Here is a 14,589-nt window from a genome sequence, read left to right as displayed (position 1 = left end):
CAAAAAAAAAAAAAAAAATGCTATCACATCTGCTACTGGTTGGTGTCCTTAGAAGCCATCCCAAAAGACAGATCAAGGACTGAATAAGCATGAAAACTTTGGAGAGAGGTTTAGATGAAGGATAAAATATATTAGGTTTGGCCACACTATAACCTACCACAAATTTAAAAATTGTGAGTCACTCAAAAAAAAACCCAACAAAAAAACCAAAACAAAACAAAAAAATACACCAAAAACAAGATTAGAGAATGTTTTAAAAAATACTTTTTTTGTTTTGTTCTGTCTTCTCATTTCCAATTCAACCTGCCCACTCCTGGGTCCTTGTCAGTTTACCAACATTGCCAATGCTCCAAAATGTCTTGCAAGCAAGACAGCTTTGTTGAAAATCGAACATCAGAAATCTTGCTGCTATTCTTGGCTCTGGGAGCAGATTGTGGTCTGGTGGTTACAAGCACCATGGCCAGCTGAAACACACCCGTGTTTGGGTCATCTACGAGACATGAACCATGGATGTCTGGTTGCAAGAGCATGAATTTCCAACCTAAGGGCTAACGAATCAGATGCTAACACAGAAGTAGGAACAAGGTCAAATTGCTTCATGAAGTTCTCTTGCAGAAGGGTGACAACATGGATTGTAGAAGGTCCTAATTTGGGATTTCCTTTTAAAAGGATATGTAGCAAGTAGCTGAGATGCAGTTCTGTGAAACAGAGAGCTGGGTCCCGTTCCAAGCTTTGCTCAAAGGGTTCTCCCTGTTAAGTGGACCATTAACCCTCCAAAGCCTTACTGTAGGGCTGGAAATGCTGAAAGACACTAGGTGCTGGAACTGAAACTACAGCTGACAAGGCCCTTTTTCCCCCCTGGACTGTTAGGAGGTTAAACTGTATAATCAGCATGGAAATTCCTGCAGCAAGGGACAAAACCACATTCTATATGACAGCTGACAACACCAGCATAGCACAAAGAAGTCTGTGCTTGAGCTGCATTGTGTTTGACTGAAGATAAACAGAAGTCTTGGAACTTCCCACTGACATTCCCACTCACCATGAAGTTTTTTAAAAAATGGTATCAAAAAGGTAGGGCACCTTTCCTTATGTGCTTTAAGGGCACAGATTCTAAAATGAGCAAGTGATGACCCATTTTTAAATCCACTTAGGGCATGCTTTTACTCTAGATAGAGCACACATTCCTCTACCTCCTCTGGTAAACGTACAGAAAAGTGTTGAACCTTTCAGTACAGCCAATTAATCACTAGTTGGCAAGATGAAGAAGTGCTCTGGACAAGTACCAACTCGAAGAAAGAAAAAAAAAGAGACATTAGAAATCATATCTTATCTCAGACAAAGAAGTGCAATGTACAGAAGTAATGTCCCATTATAGAACTGTGTCTATTCTGAGATTAACGAAATGCACTACCCTGTTTTCCACAGTAATGAGCAAGCAGGAGCATAAAAGGCAGTTAACAACTAACTTTGAACTCTGCAGCACCAGCTTTTAGGTTCCTCCATCAGTTCCACTGCCCTGAACCAGGTGCCTGAGCTGCTCCTCAGGCAATGTAGGAAGCAGCAGATGTCTAAGAGCAGTGTACATCCATCGGTGTCCTCAGCAGGGAGACAGCTGGGAGGGCCATTGAGGCACACAGAACATGAGAAAAGTGTCAATAAAACACTTCTCTCCAGACTTTGAATACCTCACAAGGAAGACTCTCTCTACCTGGTTCAAAGACTGAACGCTCAAATTCAACTGACTGTAAACAGAAACACAGATTTTACATTCACACCATGCTTTTGCTAGCCCTAAGATGGTTGCATCCACTCTCTTTAGCTGCTTTCTGGACTCCAAAATAGCTGTGTTATAGATGTGACAGAAGGAGCTTAGAGCAACCCATCCTGACTGGTCACATGCATAGGGCCCTCCTCTGGGAACAGAGAGCACCAGGCTCAGAACCTGTCTGGCAGCAGACAGTGACTCTGGGTGAGAGTTCAAATGAGAGTTGTTGGCTGACAGCAGAGAAAGGATCACCCTCCCCTGCATCTTTTGTGAACCCTGCTTTGGTGGCACGCTCTGAAACAGGCTGCCCCAACAGGTATATCAAATGAGAGAGCCAGAAAAGCACCAGCTTAGTATATCACACAGGACTGTGGCATGACATTTGTCCTGAGACGCTCAGTGCCTCCAGCAGAATTTTAGGATGGTGGGGAGTGTGAAAACACCTTCCAGGGTTAGGCAGCAGCTGGATGAGATTGTGGGGTTGGACTTCAGTTTCAAAAGGGATGGGTAAGCACCAATGCACCTTGCTGGATCTGATTTTGTGCCTTATGTTACAAGAGAACTTAACAACCAGGAGCAATAATGCCTTTGCCCACCTTCCATCATTCTCTGTTGTATCCGCTCTGAAAAAGTGACAAATGTTGACTGACTCCAAGCACCTTTAACTAAAGATCACAACAGAGTGGGATGTTAGCAATTACAGGCCACATCTACCATGTCAAGGAGAGTTCAACTGCAGATGTGGGCTGTGGTAAACTCCCCCAGCAAGGGAAACTCCCCCTGGCCAACTTCATGGGCAGCTGGTACAAAGCTGGATATTCTGCTTTGGTTCTCCTTTTCCAAAGGGCAAGCAAACTACCACACCAGGAGGGAGGAGGGATTGGTTCTGTTTCTGCGGATGAGGCTACCTGAAAGAAAAGTGCCTAGTTCAGACAGAGGCATAAAGACCACATAATGTGACATGAACGCATCAGCTCCAAATAGCAGCTTACACCAACAAATGTTTCTTTTTCTGATAAATCCCTGATTGATTAAGTATTTGTTCATGTTTGGGAACAACTCGAAGCACTGTTTGGATTCCCCTGTTACTGGCTCCCAAGAACCATGACTCACAATCATACAGGGAAGGAAGTGAAGGGGAAATGCTTTACTATGTCCAACATTGCAGGAATGAATGTCATGTTGTTGTTACTAGTGTAACCCCAGGCAGGGATATTGCAATGCAGGGACACAGCCAGGCTGCCAGACCGGCAGTACTTGGGTGGTGGAGCCAGGTTTCTGTTCCCAGGTGAGCTGCTCCCAAGACATACAACCATCCTACTGGAGCCTCAGCCCTGAATCCCACAGGCTGCCAGCACCACCAGGGGAGCCAGTGTCAGCAAGCAGGGGGGTTGGGCACCTCAGAAAGCCTGAAGAATATCCTGGGTTATACATCTTGTCCACTTTCCTACCCTCACTGAAGTCTTTGGTGGTCCCAAGCAGAAGGGGACTGAGGGCAGCAGTGGAAGGGCTGGGTGGCAACACTAACTAAGCTTTGCTATGCCACACCATGCTGGCTCCAGGACTGCAGGCTTGCACTGAGGGTAAACGCAGAGCTTTGCCTGAAAGCTGGCTGCAAGTACACTGAAGTCAGCAGGAGCTTTTAACAAGGAGTTCAGTGAGCTCTGGGGTGCATTACTTACAGAAATGACTTTGGTAAGGTTTCCTTGCAAAGTGACACAAGGACATACAACTAGGGTATTGGAATATAATTAAGAGAGAAAGAAGTTAGGATGGATATTGGGAAAAACCTTTTGTCAGTAAGATTTATTAGTAGGTACAGCAGTCTCTCAAGGGAAATAGTAGAAAGCCATTCACTTGGGATATTTAAAATTAGACTAATGAAAGTGCCAGCAAATATTCCGTGGAGAGCATGCTTGCACTGAGGCAAAATGAGCTCTGTGACCCTGTCCTGTCGAAGGAGGGCTTTGTGCAAGTGCTGAGGAGACTGGGCAAACTGGCTGCTGGCTGCAGAGCCCTGGGCCTCCCTATGTGAAGGGGAGTAGTGTGGAGAGCTCTGGGAAGCTGCTGCCCCAGTGGTGGAAATGAGGGGCAGGGTCACAGGGAAGACTCACTGGAAAATCACTGAAATATGTTTTGTATTGACAGCATCTTAACACCTTCTTGCTAAATCATGGCAGCAAGTTCACTGATGACACAAAGCTGGGAGGAGTGGCTGGTACCCCAGAGTGCTGTGCAGCCCTGCAGAAGGGCCTCAGCAGGCTGGAGAGATGGGCAGAGAAGAACTGCCTGAAATCCAACAAAGCCAAGTGCAGGGTCCTGCACCTGGGGAGGAATAACCCCATGGACCACCACAGACTGGGGGCTGACCTGCTGGGAAGCAGCTCTGTGGAGAAGGACCTGGGGCTGCTGGTGGACAACAAACTGTCCATGAGCCAGCAGTGCCCTTGTGGCCAAGAAGCTGCATTAGGAAGGCCATGGCCAGCAGATCGAGGGAGGTGATCCTCCACTGTGAGTTAGCAGTGTTCCTGACACTTTCCTTCACATTTGCAAACCTGTCACTCATCACCCTGTTTCCTAAGGGGCTGCTGGTCTCCTTAGGAAGAGCCATCCTCCCAAACAGCTCCCTGTTCAGTAGTCATGGCAGTAAGTCTGGTAGCAAAGGTCCAAAAATGGGAATTTCTCAGTGGTGTGGGTGACCCTGCTGTTCTACACTCACTGCTGGATTGTGGAGAGTCATGGTTCAGGCTGATCACCATAACCAGCCCTGAAATGCAAACATAAGCCCCCTTCCCCTACTTGTGCCCTTGCTGTGTCAGATTGACTTGGTGTGTTCCAATACCACAGTGGACTGCTACAACAAATCATACATAATAATTTTAAAAGGCGGTGAAGTAAAATGATTGAAACAAGCAATTACTTTACATATTCCATTAATCTTTCCTGGCTATTTATTTCTGTTGAAATTTTTTCAAAAACTTGCAGCATTGTAAGAAGTCAAGCCTCATTGTCCTCTTACTAAGAGCTAACTGTCTCCATGAAAACAAAGTTTCATGACTGCTGCTGTCGTGATTTGAGCAGCAGACGTAAACAGGGTCATCTCCAGCCATAGTGGGTGGATGTTTAGTTTATAGCGCTGAGGTTAAGAGTGAAAGCGTGTGACTAAGAGCAGAAAACAGAGGAGTCTTTGTATACATCAAGAGCCCTGAGGCAAAACACAGAGAAGGAGAATGCTGACACAGACTTTAATGGAGAAAGAAAAGAGTCCATTATGAATGTTACAGAGAACATAATTCATTTAAGAGAAATCAAGATTTAAAGGACTTATAGAAGGGAATATGAATACTGATGTCAGTGCGTCACGCCTGGTGGTTTGTTGTCAGACTCTGTAGAGTTAGGGTACCATGCATCATGTCAGGTAGAAGACTCACTATCAGAAATTATTGTCACCTCTTTTTTTGATTCCTGTTGGAAACAGGTTTCTTTCAGTTCAAGCCTCTTGACAGAAACCAGTCATATGAACAATGAAACAACTGCAGCTCTTGCATTTTAACACGAACCTCCCAAATCTGTCAAAAATTGCTTTCAGGACGCTTTTTCCTCCCCATACCCCATCTCTTCATAACTAGAAACAGGAGGCAGGGCACAAGCAAAAGAAGGAAATGTCAGAATTACTCAAGTATGAGAGCACAAGGAGAAAGCTGGTTAGTAGAGTTGCTTCCAAGCTTGCATATACATTGTGGAGACTGAGGACAAGCACATTTACTGCACCATAAAACAATGTTATGAGTGCTTGAAAAATGTTCCCCAATCCATACACTATAGTGGCTTCTAAACTTCAGCAGCCAGTCATGAAAATAGAGTGCTTTGTGCAGTAGCTTGCGCAACCAAAGAACTTTCTTGTCCTCAGAGTGCTTTATTATTTTTAACGAGACAGGCTGAGCACTTCTTGATAAACATTTTTTCCTTGAAGCAGTAATCCTACTTAAACTTTTTACCTTTTCCTACGGCATGCAGCTAGGAAGTTAATAACAAAACTCATTTTCCCTTAAAGTGCTAGTCATGTTAGTACAGAAAGTGAGGGACATGTGATTGTCATGAAAGGGGCCACAGCTGGAAATAAATTGAAAGTGCCCTGTTAGTATGCAGGCTTAGTACTTTAAGAAGAAAGTTTTCTGAAGCACATTTTCTAGGATATCCAGTTTCTCTCAAACTAACAATTAAAAAGAAAAAATTAAAAAGTAATAATGTTGCAATAGGAATGTTCCGGCCTGTACTGTTTGGTCCTGATGCCTAACCCTGAGTCTACTTTGCCACAGGCAAGTTATGGCCAGCCGGTCATGATAGAGCCAAACCAAAGAGCCAAGAGTAATTCAGGAGGTCTCAGAGGAAGGGAGGCTGATCATACATCTGCACACTTGCCTTTGCTTTGTGAAAGGTGCAATGCATCCTGCTGCTTTGGCAAATGCTTCTGGGGTAGCATTACAAACCGTTCATTTTTGAAAGCCATTCTTCTCTTTGGTGCAAGAATTATTAAAGCTTCTGAGAGTTTAATTAATGGTGAGAATTTAGCCACATGAAAATGAGAAAACCAGGGCCAACCCACCCATCTAAGTCAATCTCACGTCTGTCCCCTTGTATCAGTGTGTTACAACAGGCTCTTTCACGGTCACATGAGGCTGACCAGGGGACACACTTCTCACTAGATCTAATACAATGAAAAGAAAAACTGTCTTTTTCCCCCTGTGGTCTTAGATGCACATGTAGCTTTTCATACCACACACATCATGTGTTCATGGAATGAAAGGCCCTTTTGTAACACGCACACACCAGTCAAGGCAACTTAACATCGAGTAGGATTGTTAACTTGGTTCCCTAAAGCCTCCCATGCACACTGCAGCAGCACTGCACTGGAGGAACAATGTGGTTGAAGGAATTTGACCAGCTATATTATAAATAACTCACAATACACGTATCACCATTGCTGCTCCACCCAGGTTAACTACCTTTACTTAGTGGAGGTAGTTTTTCCCAATAGGAACAGAGAAAAACTTGAAGACAGGTCTGATGATTGCTGTGCTTGGGATGGCCAAGACGTTCACATGTCTGTATTTCAAGGAGTCATTACCACCCTACAAGTACTCTCAAACGTGGCCACCTTCCTCTGCTGCCTTTATGTCAGAAGACCAGTAAGAACCATATTTCCTTAATAGGATTACCAAGCAATGAGCCTTTATTCTTTAGGCCTCGGTGCCTTTGAATGTACCTGTGTAGGCAGCAGGTAAGCAGTCATCAATCAAAGATTACATTTTGAAAATTTGGAGGATGTACCTCATGTGTATCTTAACAAGATCTATTTGATTTGAAGCAGCAGCTTAACTGCGCAGTTCCAAGCAGCAACAGTTCTCTGTCCAAGCATGGAAATATATCTTCTTGAAAGACTATTTTATAAATCAAATTATGCTCAAGGAAAGCAGTCCAATCTCAAAAGGAAATCTTGTTCTTCTTGCAGGGCCTGGTATAAGGGTGCACATAAAATGATCTACCAGATATTTTCAAAGTTGAACAACCCAAGTTGTATCACTGATTTAGGTAACTCCAGAACGGGCCAGCTGTGTAAATGCCCTTCATCCCTTAAAAAATAAAACAAGGAACACAGACAAATTTAACAATTTTATTAAAAATTGTACCAGTTATTAGAAAAAAAATCCAAGTATTAAAGTATTAAAAAGCACCAAAGAAGAAAGCACAAAGCAAATATACTGCACAGATACAAAAAAGGAGCTCTGCCCAGTCACCATTGGTACAGGCAGGAGTCCTGGAGGCACACAACCAGGATAAAAAAAATGCTACATTCTCACTGGGTCTCAGTCCATGGCAAAGAAGGTGTGTGCACTTCAGGACTAATCCAGACAGAAATCTCACAGGAGAGCATCAGGTTTACTTCTGCAGCAGGACAGTGTCATACTCTGCTGAAAATCAGAAGGCATGGGGAAACCCTCCACTGAGAGGAAGTTTATTAAGTACATAGCAAATTCTAGCTCATCTTACCCTTTTTGTTTTCCAGATGAAGGATTCTGAAATTTGTTGTTGTTGTTTTTTAAATATCCCACTGAAGGAGAACAGTCATGCAGGAAGCAGGGGGGGAAGGAGGGGAAGAAAATGTGAATCCACATTTCACAGTATTCTCATCAGTGAATTTCACCTAGAAACATGGGAGACTGTACTACATACCATGGAAGAGAACAGAAGAGAGCCATGATTATTTTAACCAAAAAAACCCAACATCTACATACCCAAACTCAAATTTAGTGGCAGGATTTTCAAATGCACCCAGTGGAAACAGACATACATATCCTGTGGGTTGTTCTAAAATTTCCCTTTTACAAGCCTAACTTCTGACATGTATTTAAGGAGATACTGACAATGTCATCTTTCCATCACACCAATCTCTCCCCATTTTGTCATCAAATACTCCTTTCAGGATAGTCTCATCTAAAACTGAGTTGAGGAATTGGTGATGATGCTCTCCTGGAGCCATGTCCACAAACTGGGGAGACTCCTTTAGATTTAAGAATAACTTTATACATGCAAAATTTCCATAATAGATTTTAAAAACAGTTTAAGAATCTACCCTTCCCACCCCTCTGTTCCCCAAAGGCAGCAAAAAGTCTGAAGACAGAACTGAAACATGGCTTTAAAAAACAGCCCACAGACATTAGGTTTCGCTTCCCAGAAACCAACTTCCAGCATGGGATTCGCAGGAAGAGACCCTCCTTTCTGTGGCTAAGGGGGAAGGTGAGGCACATGGAAGAAAGAAGGGTAGGGGATGCCATACTGCATTCAGTTCAAGAACACACACACACACACTCTCACACACACACATAATTACATTCCAGTGCATTTGATGTGTTTGGTCTTTTCTGCTTTTCCTGGTGGAGAAGAACTGAGCTGTGTAACACCTGTGTGAACACATGCAAACCAAAGAAACAGAGACCACTGAAGTCTTTAGGAACTGTAAAAGATTGTCCTAGGATCTTTTATCAATTCCTTGAGGTATTTCTTCTTGCTAAAACAATCAAAGGCAACAGGTAGGCATTTTGCAAATGATCACAAATGCCAGTTTGAACGACAGACTCTTTTGAAGGACACTATTAAAACCTTTGTTGTCAAATTATGCTAATACTCAACAGTGCTCGGTTCATGTGCAGACCTCCCATTAATATGAACCAGCATTCCATGGTTCTTTTATTTATGATCCCACAGTAAATACTGCTGGTAAAACAAGGCAAGACCTCCACAAATCTGCATTCTTGTTTGATTCTAGCACATATGCTGAGTGCTTTCTCTATTTTTCCCTTTAAAAATACCCTCAACAGCACACCATTCAGCATGTCACAGTCTCACCATTCCCACAACTTCAGCAGAGATATGGGTCAGGACCAGCAGTGGAAGGGTGGAGTTCATTGTAGAGTGATAGGGTCACATTGTAATAACTGCCTCAAGTAATTTTGCTTTTTCTTAAAAAAAACCCCCAACCTTTCCTCCTAGTCTACTAATGGTCAGGATCTGCTGTTTCCCAGAAGAGTGCCAAGTGCCACACCGAATGAAGTTCCACCTTGGGTACAGCTCCAGTGACTGCTACGGAGCAACTCCAGGACTGTAGTAACCTCACATACACACATAATCCAGGCTTGAGGGGACAAAATAAACAGCCAGTAGAAAGAAAGATGTCTTTGCAATCACACTTTCTACACCAAGAAAGACTGGGTTCCTCGCCTCTATTCCCTTGCTGATACACAGCTCCAAAACAAAGGCTGACAAGGAAGTCTCTTTCAGGACTCCTCAAACAAGAGTTTAGCCAACAAATATTTAGTAACAAGCTATTTAAACTGAAATATGTGATCAGTTATGCAGGAATTCAATGCTACCAGAGATCATCAGCACCTTGACAGAATGCTGCAGCCCTACACAGATCCAGCAGCAGCCCTTTCCATGAAAATTCATCCTCTCCCCTGCCTTTTTTGTATCCTATTTGCAGCAGTTTGCAGCTATCCCTGGGCAGTCACTTTGTGATTACTGGCTCAGCTTTCAAGAATTGCAGGAAACAAAAGTAAAGCTAACTATTCCCTACTAGTACCAGGCTTGCTGGATCCTAGGATGGGCAGGTTACAAAGTATTCAAAAGGGTGGGAAGCTGGGAAGGGATAGGAACAACTCCATCCCTCAAGGAAAGACAGTTGAGGTCTGAAGCCGTTCTGGAGATCTGGGGAAGGCAAGTAAGATATTTCAAGGCTGCTGGCACCATCAGCAGCACCTCAAGGTTTCCTTAGGAACTACTCATTAAAAACAGGAATTTGTTTTAGGAGAAAGATCCAACTCTTCTTTCTAAATTGTTAGACTCTAGTTTTACAGCACAGAGAGAAACAGTGTCCCATTCTTCTCACCAAAACAAACTAATATCTAAAAACCTGAGCATAATCCTTCAGCAACAGGATTTAAACCATGTTCTTTGGAACCGTTTCTCCAAATAATCGACATATGTCCCACGCTGTACTGCAGTAGCTACTCTGTGGGCAAGATCTCCCCAGCAGGTGCTTAAGGGGCCTTACAAACATAGAATGGGTGACACATAGATGAGTGCTGAGCATCCATGTGTTTGTTGATAAATGTGTGAAATCTTCCCACTGTTTCCCCAAGTAGGTGAGACTTTAAGTATTAATTAGTTGCTTTTCCCTAAGAGAATAACCAGCCTGCCCCTCCAAATCTACATGAAGCAAAGTAAGACTTTAGGGTTGACAGAGCATATTTCCTTTCTCTGAGACACGCAGATATGGAATATAATTAAATATATTATCAGTGGTTGTAAATCTCTGGCACCAGTAACCAACACGCATATTGCAGGAAGTCGGCCTTTGTCTAGCATTAGCTCTATGTCTCCATTACAAGTATTGTTGTTCAAGGAGATTTTAACTCGAGACCCTGGCATGACCAATTTTGATAAGTCTGTTGTTGCAGTGGGAAATATGGACTGGCAAAGATGTGTCTTTCCCTGAGCCAAATGACTTTATTGAGGCCAGCAGCCTGACTGAGGAACCATTTCAGGTACTTGTTTCTCCATGTTAGGAAGAGTCTTGTCCTAGATAAACTGGGTGGGTCTCAACACTAGAAAGTACCAGACTTATCCTTCCAGCTTATGCATCTGGACAGGCCTTATTGGCCTGCTTAGCTGTCAAGTCAAGGCAGAGGGGAAGGGGAAAGCTCACAATGGTATTTAAATGTCAGAAGCAGTTGCTGAATATTTCATAGTTTGCAGGGCTGTTATGATGTAGCACTGACTGTTCCTGATAAAAGGGTCCTGGCAAGCAGAGGAAAATGCAAGCATCATATCCAAGGGTGCCACACAGGGAGGCATCATTGCTTCATTGCTTCCTGAGCCTCTGCACTTCCACTTCTGCCTCTTAAAGAGCTTCTTACTCAAGAGTCTTCTCCTTAACATTTGGCTTCTCAGGGGTCCCCAGTTCAGTCTGTGCTTGCACTACCCCTCAAGCTTTCCACCTAAATTTAAGTCATCTTTCTCCAATGACCAGCGTTTACATCAAGCAGACTGTGCAAAGCAAAGTATGGGAAGCCTCATCTCTGTCAGCATGGGCAGAGAGAGGCTTCCATCCTGTTGCAGCATAGTCAGCAACAGCTATCGCTTAGATCACTCTGGGTAACTCTGTAGTGCACATGCTTAAAGAAACAACACAAAACCAAAAACAATCTCCCCTCCTAAAAAAAAAATTCCCACCCTCCCTCTCCATAAAACCCACCCCCAAAAATATTACTTGAGATTCATTTATATGAATTATTAACCATCGTGGACAAACATATTACTCTAGCCCTAGCTAGAAAAATAACACAAAAGGAGAAAAAAAAGGCTTTTCTCACATAAACTCTCTCCTTATGTTTAAGGAGAGTGACTGTGAATATATGAGGGTGAAAAAGGCTTGGGGACCTCTTTCAGGGAGCTAAAATACATTTTGCCCCAGTAGAGCAGGATGCGAATCAAGAGAATGGGGCTGGGAGAGAGCAAGAAGGTCCAAATGTAAGTCTGTTCAGCAAACTGTTACCAGACGCTACAGTGCAATGATGAGATTACACAAATACCAGAGAAAGCATGAGTTAGAGACAAATATGCAAAGAGGGGTGGAGAACGAAAGTATATGTGCAAGTAAACTACTCTTCCATACAGCAATGCTTATTTTTCAGAGTGGATCAAGAGCAGAAGAATTTCTCAACACCTGCAGCTGACATTTGTAACACAACTGAAGAGCAATTCTCTGGACAGCTCTTCCTCATGCTGGTTGTATCATTTGAGACCTACAACAAGGTGCGGTGGCAATATGGAAATTTTCGGAAAAAATAATAAGAAAAAATAATAATTGCTTCTCTGTTCATGTTTTACCCTAGTTGTTACTGGGTTTGTGAACTAAGTATATTTAAGGCTACAGAGAAGTAGCCATCAATATTTAAGGCTACTTCCTTTTGGTAGGGTAGTTTCCCTGTGCTGGTCCAATAGTGTCAGCCATATGGACAAACCTCTGAGTGCATACAAACTGGGAACTGATAGAAGATCTCCCTTGAAATAATATTACTGCTGCTAGTCAGGATATGCTTACAGCAGCCTCCAAACACTACATACTAGAGTAATGGACACACTGCTTGTACAGTGTACATATCAGACTAGATGCTAATTAATTTCCCTGTCAAATCCTGAAGCAAGATTATCAGATGCCTGGGATCTAAGCCTTCCTGACCAACCACATTATGGTGAGAGCAAAGAAAACCAAAACAAAATAAACATCCATCATAAAACTACTAAAAACATATACATTAGCATTGTATAAGAATGACACTTGTGCCATATTCCATGGGTTTTGGCTTCCTGCTGGCTCATGGGCACTGAGAACACTGAACTGAAAGCAGGCAGTGGCAGAAGCTAATAGCCACCAGGAACCCCAAGAAGGTTTCATTTTCAGACTGTTCCACTGGATTTTTTTTTTTTTTTTTTAATTGATGGCAACAACAAAGAACAACTTATTGTGAGAGAGCTGCAAGTGGTGCCCAATGGAATGGCTGAAGAGGTCAGATTTCTTTGTGATTTTCTCTCACACAGGGTACAAATAAATAAACAGTAACCAATGAATAAAACAAGTAACCTGATGGATCTAAGCTACTTGAATGTTTTTCATTGCTAAAAATGTGGAGGAATTGAGCATCTCTGCTCTGGAAGATACCCAAAGTACGTTTAGTCATCAATCCCAGGCATCATTTTTAACTAGCAGCCAAAATGACACTCCTGCACTCTACTATCGACTACTACACAGGGCAGAGGAAGCCATCAGTCTAATACCTGCCTCCCTTGCACAAAGGTCACCGGTGCGGGGAACCAGCAGCAAGCTTTACCAAACACACCCACATTCTGGCTTTCCTTCAACAGTGTTGGACAAGAGCTCCCTGCCTCACAAGGCAGGCAGCAGCAAAGAAGAGTCCATAAAAACACCCAAACTTGAAGACGAGTATCAGAAAGTCAGAGTCCTCACATCCGGCCGGCGGTGTGCAATGTCTCGCCCCCGAACCAGTGTTTGTTCAGTGCTCCCTGCAGACTGGATGTGGCCTGAAACAGGCGGGCGAAGCTCACCTCTGCCCAGTGTGGTTCCTGTTCACCTCTGCGTTTAAGGCCAAGTTGTGTAGGAAGAGAAAAAGCTGCCACCACACTTGATTTCTGTTCTGCTGATGCTGTAGAGAAGAACAGTTAAAGCAAGGTTATTTATATTTCTAGAATTGCAACATACCACTTCTCTTTTCCAATAACAACTCAGTTACACTTTTCAAGAGCAGACACTTTAATCCCATCAGCATAACAAGGGGGTGCAGCAAGGGATGAGGGGAGAGAGGGAAATGATAAGTTCTCCAGAAATAATTGTAGCTCTAACATTACAAAAAGAAAAGAGCAGACCCTTTATGCATTGTGCACAAGAGGATTAAACTTTTTTTTTTGCTTGTAGGATTTCGCAGAGTTTAGCCAAGTGCTGTTTTTAATCAGATTGGCTTCTGAGCCTTTCAAAAGCCCCAGCTGCATGAACAAACAACCTTTTTTTTTTTTTTTAAAAAAAAGCCCCCCTTCACCCCGAAAGTAAAAAAAAAAAGAAAAAAATATAACTGGTGATCCATCTGTAAGTGATTTGACACCGTGAAGGTCAAAGGGTTAATCTTCAATTTAAACCACACTGCTGAGACAGCAAAACTCTGATTTCATCTAGTACAAGAAAACACATTCGTGCACACACACACTCCCCCACCCTCCCCCCACCACATTTTCCTTCCCAGCATCTCCAAGATAATACTGCCCTTTTTATAGCCACTTTTGACAGTAAGCCATAAATAATCAGCCTTGGAGCCCTTTCCTACTGACTGGAGCCAATTAAACCTTAAGCAAGAACATACTTGAAAACACACAAAAAACCAAAACCAAGAGGTTATTTCAGGTCCCATTGTCAAGGAAGAAACATGGGAGTTGAGTTTCAGGGGGACACCAGACTACATAATGCAGCTTTGGGACAGGGACACTGTTCCTCCTTTTGTTGTATGTAATCACCCCTGCAAAAGTGGCTCCGATTATACCCCCACCTTCCTGCTCTTTAATAGCATCTCATACAAACAGGTGGGTTTCTCTTTACATTGCCCAGTCTGGGATACTATTTCACCTCAATAACCGACCCTCTATTAGAAGTCAGTCTTCATTTTCTCATCCATAATTCCATATTTGCTAAGCAG

General features: G+C 43.1%; 1 protein-coding gene across 1 annotated transcript in view; it reads right to left on the bottom strand.

Annotated features, from left to right (window-relative positions):
• Positions 1–7,428: 7,428 nt before the first annotated feature.
• BMF (Bcl2 modifying factor) overlaps positions 7,429–14,589 on the bottom strand; it is a 22,810-nt gene continuing 15,649 nt past the window's right edge. The window contains exon 4 of the mRNA XM_008639542.2: positions 7,429–13,551. Within this exon, the coding sequence (XP_008637764.1) occupies positions 13,450–13,551 (102 nt within the window). The 3' untranslated portion in view covers positions 7,429–13,449. The remainder of the gene's footprint in view (positions 13,552–14,589) is intronic.

This window comes from Corvus brachyrhynchos, unplaced genomic scaffold (assembly GCF_000691975.1).
Source record: "Corvus brachyrhynchos isolate BGI_N302 unplaced genomic scaffold, ASM69197v1 scaffold115, whole genome shotgun sequence".
NCBI lineage: Eukaryota > Metazoa > Chordata > Aves > Passeriformes > Corvidae > Corvus > Corvus brachyrhynchos.
Note: the sequence above shows the minus strand (reverse complement) of the source record. Positions and strands in the feature narration are given on the sequence as shown.